Raw genomic sequence first — 18,239 nt, 5'->3', positions numbered from 1 at the left:
GAGTATTTCTCTGTACCCAGTAAAGAAAAAAATATGTGAAGAGAAGTGTTTTTTGTTTAGACCTCGAAGAGATGTTTTGGTAGCCAGTAATTTCTGATGTTATGGTGATTTTGAGGTGAGACTGAACAAAAGGACTCTTCTTAAAAAAGAAATAAGTGAATATGAACCCACTAAAACTTGTTCCCTTTTTACTTGTGTAAAGCTGGGCATCTAGCAGTCACATTTGGAAATGTGAAGCACAAAAGTTCTCATTACACATTTTATTTCATAAAGCCTAAACCTCTGTATTAAATTCCAGCCCAATAGACTAGCAAGAAATTTAAGTTCTGTCTATGGCCATGCACTGCAATTTCAACTCTGCTCTATTGCCGACACCAGAGAACTGTTACGAGCACACTTTGCCTGCTTGTGTGTGAAGTGACAGAGCATGACTTTACTAGAAATGCCACTGTGCACAGTAGGAAAATTTTACTAGAACGGGAAAGGAACTGGAAAAATGCCAGTTTAAGTGGCTTTTAAGGACATATGTTGAAAATAGTACAAAGTACTACAGCTGCTGCCCGTGTATCAATAGCTGTAGAAAAAACAAGTATATAATACTGTATTATTTCACCTGTAATAGCGTTACATTTATCTTAGTTTTGGCCTCATCATCTTCCAACTTAAGTGCTCTTCTGTGAAGGTAATTTCTTTGGGAGACTATGTTTAGATATAAAAAAAAAGATCAAATGGATAGGACATGAAGCCATTATCCATCAGAATGGAAAGAGAGGACATGATTTTTGATCTCTGAAATTACTTTGTGCCCCAGAAAATAAAGAATTCTTCCTCCTGAGATACAGACACATAGAAATTAAATTGTTTTGCATCATTTTTGGTGACATAATTATGTGTGTTACATCAGTTTCTTTCCTACCAGCTTAAGTGCTCTTAACTGCCAAGACTAATATGAAAGAGAAAGGAAATTTAAAAAGATATCTCACTCACATAATCACCATCCTGGGGGATGAGAATGTTCATCTCAGATGACTTGGCACTCACAATCTCACAATCCAATGACTCCTCACTGAGGTAGATGTGGCAGCCTTCTGTTTTGTTAATAGAAATGGTTGGCACTTTCCCCATCACCTGCAAAATAAAATCTACTTAACATCAAATCTTAAAATACAAACAGAGATACTGCTAATAAAATCCTCATTGCCTTCTAGGTCTAATTTTTGCCACCAGCACCTGATCTATGTGTCACCTACCTGCGTGACGCTTTGATTTGATTTATTGGACACTGAAAATTCTTGGTGGTGGTAACAAAGACCTATACACAACAGCAAAACTGTAATGTACAGCAAGCTTTTAATATACAGTTTGATGACAGTACTTCTCTGATTCTCTCTAATTTCAGTGATACTTTTGTGCTGACATTTAGGCAGTGTTCACCTTGCTCAGCAGTGAGTATTGGCTTAGAAGTCAAACATGTCAACTTCAACCCAGTAAGGGCAAAGGCAAGACCCCAGCATAAAGCAGTACTCAACAAGTGATTTGTAATACACTCTGAAGACTTCAAAGCTCTTGTAGCATGCAACAGGAAAGGGTTTTTATCCTCTTCAGGCAAGCTACAGTTCTGAATATGTACTAAGATCAACTTAATTAAATCTCTAAAACTATTTCGTATGTCTCTTTAAGAGCAAGCACAGGATTTACTTGAGGTGAGGAAGGGAAATCTTCTCTTGTTTACAATTTTACAGATTGAAAGATATCTTCATGGCCAACAGTCTTGACTCACTTTTTGTCAGTAAAATTCCTGCTCCTGCCCTCTCTAGCAAGGACAGCAATATACTCTGGACATCAAAACACCAGAGATTATCCTAAGCCATAGAACAGTGATAGCATGTGACAGAGATGTACTTGTTAATGAGAATGTCTCCCATCACTTAATTAAAGAGTATCTTTCAACTTCAGTTCCTTAAATGTGGCAGTAAACCAAGTGGTCTGTCCTCTTGCATCCCACCCTTATCCTGAAGTCTGAGCTATGCAGTGGATCAATGCATCTTAAAGTTCTTCTTAAATGGGTTCTTATGCAATCAAGAACAGAAGGAAGGGGTGTTTAAAAATTTTTGCAAACATCTGGCAAAAAAAAAGATACCACTGAGATAAAGCAGAGACAAGCAATATGGCACTGAAATCACTATAGCAAAATCTCTAGGATTAATTTACTGAAATCTGTTGCCCTAACATATCATGTATTTGGACATTATGAACTCAGGTCTTCAAATTACTGAGAAAACTGAGGTGCTTAGCACTTGGCATACACCAGCCCTATGGGAGCTGCCTGATTCAAGCAGCATACAGCAGATAACCAGATCCTGCCTTCCTAAGTGGATGCCCACTCTGCTCCATGATATACATAGAAGCCTTATCAATATTCATAGAACATGCTTTATTTTGATTCCAAGAATTTTGATTCTTATAAAAGGTATTTCCACTTTATTTGAGTATTAGCAAGCTGGGGCTTTGCTATTTATTACATACTAATTTTTCAGCTTTCATGAATAGTTTAGGAGGTAATGATTAAAAATAATATAATTATTTTAAAACTGCTCAAATAAGTGCCTGGGATCCATAACTAACTGTCTCCTCTGCTGTAAAAAGACATGTAGTGATCATGAATAAAACTGATGTTATACTTCAGTCACTTGCATAAGGTTCAACATATAAAAATCCCATCTTGCTCCTATTCCCTGTGGTGGCTGTGACCATTATTTCTGAAGCATGGAGCAGGACTGCCTATATTTAATATCATACAGCAGGCACAGCCTCTTAAGCAAAAGACCTCACTTTGAAGAGTGGCAGTTTAATGTAATAATTAACATTTCTTTTTCACTCAAAATAATATGTCCTGGAGTCCCTTCTTGAGATTACACTTTGTGTGTCAGACACAACCCAGTATTAGAGCAGGTAGTTAGACCTCTGTGGAACAGGATGACTGAAGTGCTGTAAATGTTAGGTAGACGGTACATTTTGAGCAGGACAAGTGTCCCCAGTAGAGAGGGCAATGTATAGATTTAAAATACGTGCATTTTCTTTTCATGAGGATCATAAGGAAGATGATGTCTGATTAAGCTTTTTGAAGGCAAATAAGTACACTACTTCATTATATAAAGTATCACATCACTGGCCAGGGAGATTTTTTGAAATCCCAGCACCTACTTTTATGTTATAGCTTTTAGTTGTCCTTTGACAGTCTATTTTAACATTTCCTTTGAGAGGATAAGAAAAGAAAAAAATCTTGTGCACTTAGAAGTCAATTAGCTAACTGCTAGAATTTCTGCTGTAAGCACTACTGAACTTCAAAGTGCTGGGAGTTGCTTAGCATGAAAGCAAGCAGATCAGGGACAGAGGGAACAGTTCTGCCAGCGTACAGATCTCTCAGCTTCACCAGAACCAGAAGGCACTGGGCTATGGGAGGTTGGTTCAGTGATAGTAAATTTTCACAAGCATTTTCTAAAAACATCAGCAGAATTTAGAGCATATAAAGATCCATTTGGATACTTCTTAGTTTTGTTGTTCTCTGTGAGTTTTTAAAATCTCTTGTAACCATATGTTGGGCTTTTTCACCCCCACTTGTTCTAGGTCTGTCTTCATCTCTCAATTGGATATTTACCTGAATCTGAATATCCCTGGAGTTGATCACTTCCACGATTCCCACAACATTGTCAAACACAAGGCCAAACTTTTTACAGTTGTCTAAAATAAAGCAATCACAAATAAGAAAGGCAAGACAAAAGCAAATACATGCACACCTGCTACATTAACTATGAAAATTCCGAGTCCTGCACTGCATAGCTGAGTGACTTTACTCTCATAATCAATCATTAAAATGAATGGAATGATTCAGATGCATTATTAATCACATAAGTCAGTTTTTTCAAGACTGTCACTTGAAGCCCAGCTGAGCTACCCACTCACCAATAGTAATTGAGTTGATTTTTCCTTTTATCTGAAGTGTAGATTTGTTACACTTAAAAATATAGGCCACTTGCTTGAGTTCAGTGTTGGTAATGACCAGGTCATTCTTATCCTCTTGATATTCCTATTTCAAAAGAAAGTTTATTTAATTGGTTGTCTTTAACTAATGGTCTTTAGCTAACAGTCAGACAGAGTTTAGTACAATTTATCCTCGAGTCATTGCATCTTCAGTTACAACAGAGCAATATCCTTCCTGTGGCTTAAAATCCTAATCTGCTTGGTGACCAGGTATCTCACCTAACTGACCCTTAGATGACACTGTATCTTTTAGAGCTGCAGAGCTGAAGAAGTTAGCATAGAGAGTGATAAAATCCATTAATTTTGCAGCAAAGATGTTATGCTCACAACAATTTAAAAAAGGCACTCACAAAACTGCTGTTTGGCTCCCATCTGATTCAGACTGAAGAACAGAGCAAGTTTTTCTTCCCCAAGTGCTATATAATATTCGGAACACATACAGGCATTACCATATACAATAATGGAGTAATAGGCAGATAAACTTCCTTTCACTAGGCTTAAAAGAACAATTACACTCCAGGGATGTCCAGGAAAGCCTAGGGACCCACAAGGAAAGTTCCAAGTAGTAGAACCATAACAACATAACACAGGCAAACAGTGACTGCTCCTTACACAAACTGGACTCCACTGTAATATACACTGACTGTGTATATAACCTTCTGCATGACTAAATTGCATGTTCTTTCTGCTCTCTCTTAACCAACACAGTCACATCAATTTTCATTCATAGATTCTTTGGTATATGTCTACATAAATTAACACCCAAACTTTAAACAAATCTCCTTTTTCCATCTGCAGATTGGGCAAAAGGAAAACACTCCTCTACTTTTAAGCACGGAAGACATGCTTGAATAGAATGGGCAATGAAATATAAATGTATAATTCCATTGGCTAGGGAAACTGTAGAGTGTGGTCTGTGATAACTGTTCTCTCTCATTCACAGGAATGGCCTGCAAGAAGAGATTTTAATTGGTGTTCTCTAATGGACTTGTTTCTGGAGCATTGTTCTGATTTTGCAAGGAATTTATATGCTGGTTCTGATGTTCCCCAGTGAGATGAATTAATAAGTGATTCTCATAGACAAATGAATTAACTTAAAATCCTACAGAATAGTAAAAGTTGAACTGTAGCAAATGCAGAGAAATGGAGGACTCAGCCCTTTTTAGTTGTAACTTCGTTTTGTTGCATGTGAATGACAGACAAGATATTTCAGTGCTCCTCCTGGTTTGCAATGTGCAAGTTGCAATTCAGAGGTGTGACTGGAACTCACCACTCTCCACTTCTTTCCCTCTAGCTCCAAGACAGGGGGATGGTTCTGCTGTGGAGAATTCTTGGGAGAGGTAGGACTTGGAGTATGGCTTTTTGTTGGAGAACGAACAGGTGGACCTTGGGCCCGTAGGTTGGGGTTCTTGTGAGTCTTCTGGTCATCAGAGACATGCCGAAGCCCTAAAAACCAAAAAGAAAGGGTGCTTGTGAAAGAGAGTCTATTTTCCAATCCTTTAAGTGCTCATATTGAAGCATGAGAAGTTTGTTTGTAGTTGTGTTATTCTCTGAAATTACCTTTTAAAAAAATTTCCTCAAGGTTTAGCTGGGTAACAACCTGAAGTGTAACTGCTGACATACTTTTAGCAGATCATATAAAAACTCTTCTACTGTGGATGGGCTCTTAGTATCTTCAACAGAAAATTGCACAATGTCTTCTAGGTCCCTCTCTATCTGTAACAAGCTCTGAGAGCTTGTTGTATCATGTTTTTCCATCAGAGTTCCTTTTTCTAATTTATGACAATATTTGATCTATCCCTGCAGCATTAAATGCAAATATATCAATCATATGTATTTAAATTCACAGATATATACTTAAATTATAGCTGTCCAATATTAATACAAAAAGTTTTATTTCACCTGACACGTAAGACGTTTTGACACAGGTTTGTACACTCAATATGAGTCAGAAAGAGACATAAAACTTGATTGCAATTGCAACTTAAGAGGCTGACCAGCTATTGGGAGCTGAAGATATCCAGCTTGGCTGCCTTAAAATTAAAAGGAAACCTCTAAATGGTGTGAATGTCAGGTATACTGAACTTATTTGGATGCTAGGGCTTCTAAAGAAGGTTTTGGAGCAGCCTTCTCCATCGAACCATTGCAAGCCTCAGAAGGATCTGAGCTGCTAGAATGTAACTTAAAAATGCTGTGAGAGCTGTGAAATGCTGTGAAAAATGTAACAGCTCTTGATGTAGTTTGACTCCTGGATCACAATTCGATTTCTTGTCTCCTGACCTTTGGTAATTGCCTCGCCCTGGTTGAGCTGTGCAAAGAGGGCTGAGCGGGATGCAGTTCCTTCGTCCTTTGCGGTTTCCGTATCGAAGATGGGGGGCGGCCCCGGGGGTGGCGGTGGCGGAGGTGGCGGGGAAAGGCAGGAGCTGCTGGTTAGAACAGATCGCATGGACATGGGGGATGCAACAGGACCCTGTTGGAGACAGAGGGAAATATTTTACACACGGTGTTTCAAGGAACATTGTATATCACAACAGCTCTTATTTATTAACATCTTTGAATGCTGCAGGTTCGGGTGACTCTAGAAAGCCATAGACTCAGGAGAATTTCTGGCTTCATAATCGAATATAATCCTATGAATCCTTCCCTGCACCTGAGCAAGCACAGCTAGAAAGACTGACAGCCCACACTCCACCCTTACTGCAGAACGATTCCACCTAAAATATTTGTCTTAAACACTTCTAAGGGCTGATGTTAAAAATCTTTAACAGTAACTATTCCATAACTTATTCCAGTGTTTACTTACACAAAAAGGAAAATATCTCCTTTTTTTCCCCTACAAAGATGATGTTTTGATAGAACACAAATAACGGAGAGGTTCATGAACTGTCAGTTATACATAGGGAACATGATAAATTGTATGCAAGATGCAAAATGCTATTCTTGGAACTGTTCAAGTTATCTGTAAAGATTCAAATACCACAGAATGTAAAACTATGGTGATTCAAGTATCTTGATTCTGAAATTCAATTTTTGAGTTCTTAGTTCAATTTCTTAAATTCTTTTTTCCTTTTTTTTTCAGTTGCAGGAGATCACAGCACACGAGTTAGGAGTGAAGGGGGCCTTGGCAAAGTAAGTAACTAAATCTTTCTTTCAGTTTGCATAATCAAAAGTACATATTTTGGTCTGAATTACAATTGTTACATAGAATTTTATCAAAAAGACAGAAAATACTAATAATTATCTGGCTAAAATTTTATGAGAATGTTGTAACATCCTAATAATAGATGTTAGAGACAATCTGAGAATCACTTTTACTATCCTGCCACTGAGTGTCACTCTGATTCTACCTCTCTGCAGCACAGAGGGAACTTCTAAAAGAACTATTGAGAAAATTAGATTGGTTCTGATGAGTTCAGGTAGCTACAGAGATACTGTGCATTGCAGCAGCAAATATTAACAGGTGGGCAGATACAATGGGAAAATTACAGCGACTTATGGAGTCACAGCTCCTCTAACTGGCTGCCTTTGTTAAGAGATACAGGTTGTTACTGCGCCCCTGGTAATCCATCCTGGAAACAGATATTGCTTAGCTGGCCTCTGAGGATATTTTTAACCATTTATGGTACTACTCTTTCTGCTTTCCACTAAACTGAAACAGCAAAGCATTGATCTGATTCATGCATCTCACGGGAGTGGAAACTACAGCTATTTTTTAAAAAGTAAAACTTGTTCTGGCCTGTAATCCCAAACTGATAACAGGAAAAGGGCTGAGGTCCACATACTCCTTTTTAACTTACTCTTCAGATATACTTTAAAAACAAAATAAAAATCCAAGATCTCCTAAGGGGATAAGCTCTCTTCTTCTTATTAAATCTTTTCGATCAAATGTAAACAAATTAGAAGAGTCTCCTTTTGGAACCAATCATAATTTATTGTCAAGATATACTGGAACTAAAGTCAACTGCTTTTAGAGACATTCAAGTGTTGCATGGATACATTTAGCTCAGAGCTTCTGCTTACATATTTCCTTATTACAGGTCAATGTCTTAGGCTGGGGACAACTTCTTCACTGGGCCCTCAGTTTATAGTGCCTGTTCCCTGCCTCTGCTAATGCCAGTGAAGTTACCTGCAGCAGAGTCAGCAGAACAATGAATTCTTGTAATTAAAAAAATAAAAGAATGTAAGTGGATTTAGTGGTACAATCAGTTATTGCTGCCTGAGGTGCAATACAGATCTTCCCCTTCTGTTGCCTGCAACCATAGCAACTGAATCCACTATGCCCTGGTTATCCAGAATTATGAACATTGCATTTGCAGGGCTTTTTAAAACACTCAGATACTCAGAAATGGCACTCACCATTCACAGTGTGAACATGCAGTTATGAATTATGTACACTTTATGAAAGGCAATTAATAGCAGTAGTGGTAATGGCTAATAACTTTTAGTCTGAGATGAAAATTTGCTTGCCAAATTCCAGACTGACATGTGATTTCTCAAAAATACCTCCTGCTTCCACCTGCCTATCAGTACAGTGCTGTAATTTTCCAGAAACTTGTGTAAGACTCACACATCCACTTAGAATTAACACCATCTAAATTGTGCAAAGGCTGCAAGGGTGCACGAGAGAAAAAATTTCTGGAAGCTATCTGGGTATTCTGCATATAACACAGAGTGGTAGGTCACTCTGGCAGTGTCTTTGCTTCAAGTGTCAAACTCAAGGCCATCACAGACCAATGCAAGACACTCTGGGCTAAAATAATTCTGCTGAGTAGTGTATCAAAGGCAGTTTCCCAAATGGCAACTGAAGTATGGGAATATCCATGTAATGAGACAGAACTAAAACTTAGGAGGGTTTATCTGTGGAAGGAGGTCATCTCTGTCTCAGAACTCTGATAGAACTTCCTTGTCAAAGTACAGATAAAAGGAGGGATTTTAAATACATCAGTTAAGTTTGGACATGGTTTTGTATGACTGGAGATTGTTATATTTATTTTCAAGGAACAGAGGAGGTAGGAAAGGATCTGGGAAACTAGGAGCTTTTTTCCTTTTAGTGGAGTACTGATGAAAAAACAAGTCTACTCAAAAATCTCAATTCTTGACCTGAGCAGCTAAGACATTCTAGTCCTTTTAAGTGGATTTCAAAAGTAAGAAAAAAATGTATTCATTGCACTCATGCTGCTCATCTGCCTCTTCTTTCCTTTACAAGCCTGGTCCCTCTACCAAAGTCAGTGGTTATCTCCACTGAGCACAAAAGATTTTGAGTTAGATCTAATTAAGAACATAGAAGCTATCACAAGGTAAAGACACCTGAGGTTCTGTCACCCTTCCCACTCCTTTATTTTGTGCAGTCATAGAAATAAAAGACAGACTGAACCCTGGTTGTTAGCTTTTCTCCTGCATGGCAAATCTTGTCTAGTTTAAGACCTGAGTTACAGCTACACAAGCTAACTGATATCGTAGCATGCTATTTTCAATATCTAGGGTCATTCTGGAAACTGCAAACAATTTCAATCATAAATTAGGCCAGGCAAAATTGAAAGAGAAATCACAGGAAAAAAAGGTCTCCAAAGTACATGGTTTAACTGCTCCACTGTAGATCTCCCATCTTACAACATGGACTCCAGTAGGACAATCTCCCATTGAAATAAAATGGCCTGGAAAAGACCGACAAGTCTCACTAATGAGAAGGTGCACAGACCTGCTGGGAAGAATGGTACAGTCTAACTCTGGCTACAGTCTTCTTTTCCTTGCCATTTTAACGTACCTAACTGAAATCAAATAAAAATTCATATGAGGTGAAATTCTTTGTGGGAGAGTGGCTCAGGGAAACTCTCAAAAGGGGGCAGAAAGCGCAAAAGTGAACTGGAAACATAGAATACGCATTTCACTTCTTGCATTCCCTGCATGCCAGGAAGATGGGACCTGTGCTGCACTCAGACACACTGATGTAAAGGGCAACTTAAAAATCAGCCAAGTGAAGTAGGTTTTCCAGTTGTTTTTTTTTTTTTAATTCATTTTGACATCTATTAATAAATGAACCTCCAAGTTACCAACCTCAGTCATTGACAATTACTTTAGTTCCTCTTCTAAGACAACTTACATCCTTCAGGCTCTAGAATACTTCTGAACCAGGCTCTTAAACTGTTCTGGTATCTGGTAATACTTGTGTATAGTCCTATCCAATTTCAACAGAAGTTCCCTTCACAAAGTCCATTCATTTCTGTTCTGTATAGGGTGGTGTTTGTGAGAGCTGCTGGGAATAAAATAGCATGTTACATGCCCACAAAAGTTCATCTATCCTAAAGCAGCAGGTGCTTAGCAGCTTTGCTATTTGCAAACAACTCTTCAGATTAACTTCACGCAGATGTTAACAACAGTGTGTCTTTACATAAAAAGTATTAGGAGCCATTTGGACCAGTGAAGGCGGTTGTTTGCAAGCTGCCTTTCTTCCTCTTTTATTTCAGCTGTTTGCCTCAGCAACAGCTGCTGCTCTCAGTGCTGTGGTGTCTGCATACACACATCAAGTTACACTGATTGCTGACTGCTCCTATTAACATGTTTGTGTGGTCATTTTTCCATCATTTACAAATACGCCCCTAGTGGGAATTAGCAGGGGGCAACAGATAGAGTCATCCTTACTGTGTGAAAATATAACACAAAAGTAAGCTGTAACTTATAACCTGGTACCTTTGCATCATAGTGAACTTGAGTACTTTGAAATGTGCTCCTGGAGCTTTTTGAAATGGAGGAAAATGTAATTCCCTGAGTAAGGTCCTATCAGGAACAGGAGATGCAGGCCCTGTGGCCATGTACTAAGAGCTCTATAGGGGATAAAACATTTCAGAAATTTCCCCCCAGGGCTGTCTTCAGCTTCCACCCATGCTCTAAATGGGGTGACAGGAATGAATCAGGGTTTGCTCCTTGCTGGATAGCCCCAAGCCATCTGCAGAGAGGCCCAAGGGCCTCCCATTGACTGTGGCAGAGAAGCTTCCTTTAGCAACAGTGTCTGATGCTGCTCACATTGCTGGGTCTGATAAATTTCACTGTGCAGGTTTGCAGGATTGTGGTACAGACTCAAAGTATCATCTTGTACAACTGGCAGAAGGGTGAGGTACACTTCTTTTTCTCACCTAACTGCCTTGCTGGAAGAAATAAATGATTGTTTATGTTGAGATAGCTGCCTGGTTGAAATTCTCATTTAATTCTCTTGAAATTACAGCAGAGCTGAGTGATGCCGTTTGCTTTTGAGAAGCTGGGCCTTCTTAAGCACATTTCTCCTAAAGGCTTCCTTCCCCCGGAGCACAGGGCAAAGCAATCTTGTGAGAGAAATAAAATGCTGTTCAGATATAGCACAAGTGCTCTCGATGCCATACTGTCACTAATTTTCAGTGGCCATATGCAGCTTGATGTGTCTTCAGGTCTGAGCCCAGCTACGAGAGACAGTAAGAATTTCTTTTTATGTCTTATCACAGATGTTACTATTTCCTGAGCTATTCTTAATGAACAGCTCCCTGGGTTAGCCTTCCATGTCACTGTTACTATATTTGTAGAAGTGCAGCAGCAAGGAGCCCCAGTCAGAGGCTCCTATCTCTGGGGATATGAGGGGCTTACGTGCCAGACCCTGTACAAACACCCGCAGTGTTCCTCTGTGTTTATCCAGCTTTTGGCTGACACAGTGCTGCATGGACACTGAGGGCAACAAAGTTCTTGTGCTGGGAACGGGCTGGGGAGCATCTGAACAATTCATTTCTTGTAGCTGCAATGGTTGAGTTTACTCAGAGCCAGAAGATTATAAGCATCTATATAATGCATTTAAATAAATGATACATGCATGTGTATGATATACAGTACCTATTTTGTTGGTCATTCCTATTAAGAGGTAAGTATCTATTTGCAGCTCTAGCAACAGGTGGCTTAGAGAGAGGTCATGAAATTCCTCCCTTAATTTATTGAAAAGCCTTCTTTTCATGGCAGCAGACAAACAGGAATCCTAATGGGGAATACATTCTTCCCCCCCAAAAAAGGAAGAATATCACTGTTTTCTCCCCCTTTATAGTAATCCTAGTTTCACACCTAAAATTATTACGGCATTCTGTATTGTTCTTTTCATACATATGCACAGCCAAAGACAAGAATTGTGAAGCTCAAAATATCACATATCAACCTCTGGGAACAGGTGGACTGTGACTCAGAGGCACAGAGCTCTTGTTAAGGTGTTTTTTGTGTAAAAGTAGCTTAGCACAACAGTTCTATTACCTACTCTATTTAAGCCACCTGTCTGCAAGGAGTTATGCTGCCTAGAGAGCTGCAATTTACTGGATGAAACAGCTGACTTACAGGGCCTGTAATCTTTGTCAGTTAAAACACAAAGCAAGAAAAACCCGGCTCCGTTCTTTTCTTGTTACTGAGTCTCAGCAGAATTATTTATCTGCAGAGTTTTCAAGCTTTGCAGCCCCCTGTAATATACTTTTGCCATTCATCATCTGTTCAGGATTTAAAATGATGCTCACATCTTCAGAGTTACCCAACCAGAAAAGTTTTATACAGCTATGCTCTCTCTAAATCATTTGAGAACTGTATGATAATGTAATTGCCAACACGTAATGTGCTCCAACAGGCAAATTCAACCATCTTTTACTTATAGAAAATTTTGGTTTAAAAAAAGACCAATCCCTTTAGCAAGATAGTGAAGTTTTAAAAGATATACCTTTCCTTTTCTCTCTTCCACGCTTTCAATTTTGTATTTCCTTTCCCTTTTCCACTGGAACTAGGCTGCAGGCCTCGCCCAGTTTTTTCCCTAACATGTCTGAATGGTGCTTGTTCCAAGTTAGAGAATACAATTGATATACAGTAAAGACAAATATTTTCACCCACTGTTGGAATAAGAGAGTAAAAATACTTTCTTTCAAAGGGACAGGGATGTGATTGAGGCAGTCTCCACCAAAAAGGCAACTATTGTAGAGGTGCCAGGATAGCCAGTTTTTTAATTGACCCTGCACCAAAAACCAGAACACTGCCTATTTTGAGAAAGAAACACTTACAACTAAAGGATGCATTTTTTTCAACAAAAAAAAAAAAAGGGAATAGGGAAGGGTAGAGAAAGGAATGGAAGGTATACAGAAAAGGAGAGAAAAAGCTATTACTGAGAAAAACTGAGCACTGTGGAAATGTCTACATCTTCTCCGAGATACAGGCATCTAAATTGGTATATCTGTGCTGCCCTTCCTTCTCTCTGAATAAGGCCTCTGGGATTGCAGTCCTGGCTGTGGCTGGAATTTGGCACTACAGTTTTGACCTTTAGCTTTAGTGAAGTGGCTCAGATGATGGCTGCTTGATAAGTAGGTCAAACTAAACACAGCACAGAAGAGATACTGGACAGATAATAGGAGGCTTTTGCCTGCAGAAGTTGGTCTTCTGCAGCTTGTTCACATCAATATGTATAGAGATGATGTATTACAGGAAAATGTTTTGATAGAACAGGAGAAAGGCAGGGCCAATTTATAAGAAAATGTCTGGAGGTAATTATTTTAGACTAGAATAAAATGCCCAAGTCTGCACTGAGACTAGGATAATTGCACTCAATATGGCTAATGTAGGAATTATGATGGTACTTCTTGGTGTGGAGCTTGTGGAGATTTTCAGCTTTTAAAGAATGTTTTTAGAGTACTATCTAAGGAGTAATAAATGTTTTTAAAAATGCTATTTTAGGGGAAAAAAATACTTGAAGATACTGGCTTCAATGGTAACAGGATTTAAATAAATCTCAACTGCTTTTAAAGATGTGCAGACTTCATCCTAAGTTGTTTTGATTTGTAAAGGGAGAGAGGATTTCACTTATCACTTGAGTGAAATTCTGTATTCTGCTGGTAAAATCTATCCTAAATTACAATTGTATACAAAGAAGAAAATGTTAAGTACAGATCCACCTGCAACTGAAACATTCAAGACAATTATCTTTGAGCAAGATTTGTGTCTTAAATATTATTTGATATATGGAAAACTACAGCAGTCTCTTATTATTACTGGTTGTTTTCTTGCTGCAAGGTTAACCTACAGAAATAGGAGCTGAAGATTCACTTCCCCCAGATTACTCACACAGGCCTTGCATCAAACAAACTTTTCATTAGGCATTCTTGTGAAAAAGGACAGGTCACCATTACAGCTGTGGATTGCTTATTAAAAACAGAAAGCTGTAGCAAGCAAAAATGACAATTACTGCATGCTACCCTGGGCACTTAAAATATTTCAGTGTAACAACAGCTTTTTCCAAAGACTCACTGACATCTAAGAATGTCATATCTGGTAGCAAATTAAAACAAATCTCCATTAGGCTGGTAATTGCTTATTGTCCCCATTGCCAAGATAGCTAAATTGAGATGTAGTGAGTATAGTGAATGGCCACTCAGCACAAGGTGTAGGAGGCAGAAGGACACTTTACATCCAAGATAACAAACTACAAAATTACACTTTTAAGGAAATATTGTAGATCCATCTGACTTGCACTGACAAGCATATTTTCTCTGCCACAGGCACAATCAATGAATGAAAATGACTATTTCAGATTATGTTGAAAATACATGGAACTTTTTACTCTCTGGGACAATCCTGCTCACAAACATACATTAGATACGTACTTTTGTTCTGTGAGCACAGTACCATCAAATATCCTAACCATATCCATCATGCCTTGAAATGCCAGCTTACACAGTCCAGTCTGGTTCTGTACCACCACTCCCCACGAGGAGCAAAACAGGTTCAGATGCACAGAAGTCTAAAGGTCCTTAACTACACTATTTCCTTCTATGTGTATTCTTGAATACACTACATTCTTCACTATTTCCTTGGCTTTCTCCTCACACAGGCACACATTTCAATAGAGTGCCCTTAATAAGTAAAATATTGTCACACAACTTGGCACAACCAAAGTAAGACAGAACTGTGTTAGATCCAAAAATCCATGAACATCTGTTTTTATCACAAACTTTTTATAAAGCAGATAGAGATAAGTGTTATTGTCAGAAGTGACTGCTTGAACATTATTTCAATCCTTTGCACCAGTTTTTGTGTCTGTCTTCTAATTTATTAAGACATTTCTTTCTCTTTCCTCTGAAGTGTCTGCCTGTGTGCCTGCTGCCAGAGCCAGGAACACTTTCCTGTGTGTACTAGTGATCTGTTCCAAGGCTGGCTGCAGCTGCCCTGTGCAGCTTGATGGAAGGGTATGGGGGGCTGGAAATGGCACAGCTTTGGGATATTGCATGCACACAAATGTGCACACCACAGTATAGCTTAGTGGGCCAAGCACCAACTCAAAAATCCTGTCCCCTTTTTGGAAACCCAAGCATAGGAAATCCTCTGATCTAGGCTTATGCTCCTGGGGTTGTTGGAGTTCAAGCATTGACAATACAGCTGGGAGAGAAGAAGTAGTTAATATTCTTCCTGACTCTTCACTCTCGTTAGAAATATCCAAATGTGCTACTTAAGAGCTTTTTATAGAAACTTCATGCATTGCTTTGTTGACTTCTGCAGATATGAAGGGTAAATTATTGGTATAATAGACTTTGAAATCTGTACTTACATGCCCCAAGACATTTCTCTCTTTCTCTCCCCCTCTATAATAAAATACCTTTTTTACACCAATGTCTGCCTCTCATAAACGTTCCACTTTGTTAACGCCTTGCCAAACTAATGCTTTTTCCTTTTTTCCTTTTATGCATGTAAGTGGAAGGTGCTGTGTGCAATGATTAACAACTGTGTCTGGAATATATCTACAGCCTTTTTACATATCACATTTTTTGTCTAGACCCTGCTTCTGCAGACCTTTATGCTTAACTTCACACAATGTGAATCTGTGACTTCCTTCCTCACTTTAAAATGTATAACAAAAATGAAATTATCACTTGAGCAGCTCGTTACTTTCTGGAATGTATTTGTTACCAAGCTTCATAGAAATATTTAAATAACATTTAAGCGATTTAAACAACCTGCTAACTTACTGGATTCTAATTTTCTTACATACACATTTGGTAAAACTTAAAAAATATATACATCCATAAAAATGAGTCTGCAATTTAATCTTTGAGACTTGTATTACATAAAGGATAATTTAAATGAAGCATACTTCCAAGACAACTTCCAGATATGAGTGATATCCAAAGTGAAGTGAAATCAGTACTTCACATGCAGTGATGGGCTCATCACTCATGATGGAATGAGCACTGTTGGCAGGAAACGATGCTTAATATAAATAAACAAGTCGCACCTAGATTTCAGCAATTTCTTGGACAGCTGAAGACAGAGAAATATAAAGACACAATGGCCGAGGTACTGGTTTTAGGACCAATCAAACTTAATCTGCAACAGCTACCCTTCTGAGTAAGACAACCAGTACTCACCAGCACTGAGAGCTCCTCCTGTTTGACCAAATGGCTCTAACAAGCCTTTACCTTATAACACTATTTCCATATTTGTGAAGTTCTATTAAAGGTGACGATTATTCCTTTTCTGTATTAACAGAATGAATTATGTCCCAGATTCTCAGGCTAATTCAGCTAATGGGGTACTACAATTCCTTTTCCTTTTGTAATAATAATTTAGCAATCATTAGGTCTTCTCACGTTCACTGATCATAACAGAATAGGATGCACCAAGTGTGAAATTCTGTACTAAATAAAGGAATCATGGTTAGTATTTAACTTTTTTGCTACAGAAACTTACAACGTAGCTAATAATTACAGTCTTCTAATTTATCCTGTTCAAACATTTTTGCATTGCTTCAGACTAAGATGTACGTGCAGATCACAGTTCTCTCCCATGTTTGAACCTGCACTCAAATACTTGAGAACTGAAAGGCCTTGTACAATGCCTCATGAAGGCTATGAAGGGAAAGCTGCAGCCTGTTGCTGAGCACAAGTAACTTACATTCTCCTCACATGGTTATAACCTCCATTGAGGGAGAGAGAAAACAACGTTTCCAGGTACCATAGAATCAAGGGAATGTTTGGCTGGAAGGGACCTTGAAGATCATCCAGTTCCAACCCCCTGACATGGGCAGGGACACCTTTCATAGACCACGTTGATCAGAGTCCCACCCAACCTGGCCTTGAACACTTCCAGGGATGGGGCATCTACAGCTTCTCTGGGCAACCTGTTCCAGTGTCTCATCACCCTCAAAATAAAAAATTTCTTCCTTATATTCAATCTTTCAATTTAAAACTACTGCCCTCTGTCCTGTCATTACAAGCCTTGGTGATGTCTTTCCCAGTCTTTCTCACAAGCCCACTTTATATATTGCAATGTTACAAAAAGGTCTCTATGAAGCCTTCTCTTCTCCAGGCTGAAAAAAATCTCAACTCTCTCAGCCTGTCTTCACAGGAAGGGTGTTGCAGCTCTTATTCCATGTTAAGCTCCACTTCATAGAATCACAGAATGGTTTGGATTGGAAGGCCATTAATCTGAAAGTTCTACTTCCCTTCCCTATGTTCCCAAGTTCTTAAAACTGTTTGTTTTGAGAACTAAATGGTGGCCTGTATTAGTCCTCTGAATATTAAAATTAAAAATAATGATATTTGTGTACACCTAAGAAATTATAAATTTGGTGTGAAAGACTGCATGTGCAAGTATATGGTAGGTTTAGGAGATGATATCAGTAAAGAGCAGGATGATTGCATTTTTTATACATTTCAGCAGTTCTCCTAATCTGATGATAAACACGAGCACATTATTAAAGTAAAATAGAACACTGTATCAATGTAGATGGTGGACATAAACTCTTACATTTATACCCAACGTAAAATTAATTTTTCATGTTTATACCTCTCTTAGAGAAAAATATTCATTGCTGCCATCTCATATGTAACACACAGAAGCAGGTTATATAAGGAGCATAAATAATTAGGTATGCAGTTATATTTACTCTCTCTGTTTCCAGAAGCTATTTCTATATATCTAAAATAATAGTTTTATAAAGCTATAAATCTACAAAATTATGTATCCCTTGTCTTTGTCTTCCCTGTTATTAAATCTCTCTCTTTGTTCAGATTCTTCCCACCATCCTTCTTCTTTCCATGACATGCCCCCTCCCTTTCCTTTGGTCTGACATGTCCTTCAATTTTTTGCATGCCTTCTACAGACATGGACAACTGTGTCTGTCTCTCTTTACCATCTGCAGCTAAGGGTTATGGCTATAATAATCCCGAGTA

At 38.5% G+C, this 18,239-nt stretch overlaps 1 protein-coding gene across 1 annotated transcript in view; it reads right to left on the bottom strand.

Moving 5' to 3' along the window:
• CAP2 (cyclase associated actin cytoskeleton regulatory protein 2) overlaps positions 1-18,239 on the bottom strand; it is a 68,725-nt gene that overhangs the window by 2,645 nt on the left and 47,841 nt on the right. The window contains exons 8-12 of the mRNA XM_066558240.1: positions 6,322-6,511; positions 5,312-5,487; positions 3,964-4,087; positions 3,659-3,741; positions 988-1,128 (exon numbers count right to left, since the gene is read on the bottom strand). Coding sequence (XP_066414337.1) covers positions 988-1,128; positions 3,659-3,741; positions 3,964-4,087; positions 5,312-5,487; positions 6,322-6,511 — 714 coding nt within the window. The remainder of the gene's footprint in view (positions 1-987; positions 1,129-3,658; positions 3,742-3,963; positions 4,088-5,311; positions 5,488-6,321; positions 6,512-18,239) is intronic.

Source organism: Molothrus aeneus, chromosome 1 (assembly GCF_037042795.1).
Source record: "Molothrus aeneus isolate 106 chromosome 1, BPBGC_Maene_1.0, whole genome shotgun sequence".
NCBI classification, from domain to species: Eukaryota; Metazoa; Chordata; class Aves; order Passeriformes; family Icteridae; genus Molothrus; species Molothrus aeneus.
The sequence above is the reverse complement of the archived record's forward strand: the minus strand, read 5'-3'. Positions and strand labels throughout refer to the sequence as shown.